This window comes from Peromyscus leucopus, chromosome 3, assembly GCF_004664715.2.
Source record: "Peromyscus leucopus breed LL Stock chromosome 3, UCI_PerLeu_2.1, whole genome shotgun sequence".
In the NCBI taxonomy this organism is placed as follows: Eukaryota; Metazoa; Chordata; class Mammalia; order Rodentia; family Cricetidae; genus Peromyscus; species Peromyscus leucopus.
This window is the reverse complement of record NC_051065.1, coordinates 75,604,346-75,606,942: the sequence shown is the minus strand read 5'-3', so window position 1 is coordinate 75,606,942 and position 2,597 is coordinate 75,604,346. Positions and strand designations below refer to the sequence as shown.

At 36.9% G+C, this 2,597-nt stretch overlaps 1 protein-coding gene across 1 annotated transcript; it reads right to left on the bottom strand.

Annotated features, from left to right (window-relative positions):
* Positions 1-1,346: 1,346 nt before the first annotated feature.
* On the bottom strand, positions 1,347-2,276 carry LOC114710936 (putative vomeronasal receptor-like protein 4). The gene has a single exon (XM_028895253.1). It carries the CDS (start codon positions 2,274-2,276, stop codon positions 1,347-1,349), a length of 930 nt encoding a protein of 309 aa, XP_028751086.1.
* Between the last annotated feature and the right edge of the window lie 321 nt (positions 2,277-2,597).

Sequence of the window (2,597 nt, the reverse complement as noted above, 5' to 3'; positions counted from 1 at the left end):
GGAAAAAATACAGCATCTTCAACAAATGCTGCTGGTCAAACTGGTGGATGCATATAGAAAAATGCAAAGAGAGCCATTCTTATCACCCTGAGCAAAGCTCAACTCCAAACGGATCAAAGACCTTGACTAAGGTCATATACACAGAATCTGATGGGAGAGCAGAGAAGAGCCTTGAACTCATTGGTATAGGAAAAGACTTTCTGAACAGAACACTGATAGCACAGACACTAAGCACAGCACTTAATAGCTGAGATCTCAGGAAACTGAAAAGCTTCTAGAAGTAAGGTAAAGAAGCCAACATTCAGACAAAACAGCAGACTATAAAATGCGAAAACATTTTTACCAACTACATAACTAATAGAGGTCTAAGCTCCAATATATATAAAGAATGTAATACATTGGAAATCAAGAAAACAAATAACAACTAAATTAGGGTATACTGGTGTACACCAGCAATCACAGAGTTGTAGAGGCAGAGACAGGACAATCCCGGGGACTACCATACTGGGCTATTTGGCACAACCCACATCACAGCGAGAGATGCTCTTTCAAAATACAAGGTAAAGAGAATATGAAGACAAGCCAAGGTTGTCTCATGGCCTGCAGGTGCACATGCACACAAATCCTTTGTCTGTGCACACACACATGCAATGCACACATACATAGAAACACATTGTACAATTTGTATGTATATATAAACATTTTCAGTAACCAAAGTATTTCAATAAATGTAGATGAAATGAGTGCAAATAAACAGGCACATGGTAAAAAATGGAAAATTTAAATTCACATTATTTTTACGATCCAGAGAAATTATAATTAGGAAACAGAATTAAAGCTACAATAGGATATTTAAACTATTCTGGAATGTGTAGTATAAATTAAAATATTTTTTAAAAAAAATCTTAGAAAGTCACTATCAACAAGAAGCTTCCTTGAATAACCTCAGCATCCAGGGAACATTTATGATATAAAATAAAAGGGAGCAAGTAAGAGAATTCCTGTGGAAACAACAACTTGTAGTGTACAATGAACTTTATAGTGCTTGGCAGCAGAAATGTCACAAGAATGTACAAATGTAATACCACAGATTTTATTTCAATCATATAAAGAATCATGCTTTGCTACTTGAAATATTAAACAGTTTAAGAAGAACCTGTTTTTAGAGAAAAAATTGCACCAGCATGACTCCTCACAACCATCTGTATGTCCAGTGCAAGGGAAGGGGCCAATGACCTCCTTCGACCTCTGTTGGAATGAGGAATTCACACATACATGCATGCTGGCACTACATAAAATTAAATTGGTTTTATGAAAGAAGAGAAAAATTAACCTTTTAAAAAAATCTAGTGGCGCATTGTCTGCAAGTTTTTCAGCATATTGATTATTCTGTTATCAGAACTGATTTGTACCAAAGGAGTAATTGTGGGATAGACATTCATCACAAACTTTTGAACAGTCAGGATGACTGGGTTGTACTTCCATAACAGGACTGAGGTGCATGAGATGATGAAGTCTACCCAGTACATGACCACAAAAAAAACCACCAGCAGCAAGATGGTCTGGGTGGCTCTTTTCTCAGGAGACGCTCTCGGACGGCTGATACTGTGAAGATGCTTGCATTGCCTCTGATGTCTGAACAAGATAATCACCATGTATGCACTTGTGGTCAACATAACTCCTACAAGAAAAACATCTCTGGAGGTTGTCATTGTTAAAATCAGTGCCCTGGTGATGTAGTTCATGGGGAAGAGTGAGCAGGATTCAGTGACCTTCATCTGGTTGCTCTCACTCACATTGGTAAAAGCACCAACATAGAAGATCCACCTACTACTGAATGACAAATTGAAAGACCAGAGGTAGAAGAAAGCATAGATTGTGTATGTTTTAAGTTTATGTTTAAATTTTGCCAACAAAGAGGTACTGGGACTGATAGTGACAGCCTGGAACACACTCAGGAGGCAGGTGATGCAGATGGAGAGACCTCTCATCACTCTGTTCATGTAAAAAGTTGCCTTACATTTGAAGTCATTCTCAAAGTTCAGTGACTCAAATATGTCTGTAAGCCAAATATCCCCTCCAGTGAGGACCGTCACTATGTGGATGAAGGTCAATTGACAGGACATCAGGTCCATGGGCTTAGGTCTGTGACACAGGATTATGAAAGTGTAGAAAAAAAGGAGAAACATATTGGCTATGACTCCAAGTCCAGATTGGAAATAAAGGATATTCTTTAATAAAGACATAAGTGGAAAGTGCATTCTTCTTAACATCATAGTGGAAGCATATTTCATATATGTGGAAAAAATAATGGAGTATGCATCAAACTTGTGATTCACTGGTCAATATGTCTATACCATCATTCTGTTTTACCTACTTATTCTTTATTAACCTGTCTCTTTAGCTTTTGATGTTCCATACTGGATATCATATATTTCTATATATTTCTCCATGTGTCTACCTGTATGTATATATATATATATATATATATATATATATATATATATATTAGAGATAATAAAGGCATTTACACTCACATCCTATACAGATTGCACACTTTGTGTGCCTGTATTGCCCCTGGGCCTTATGCCTTAGAA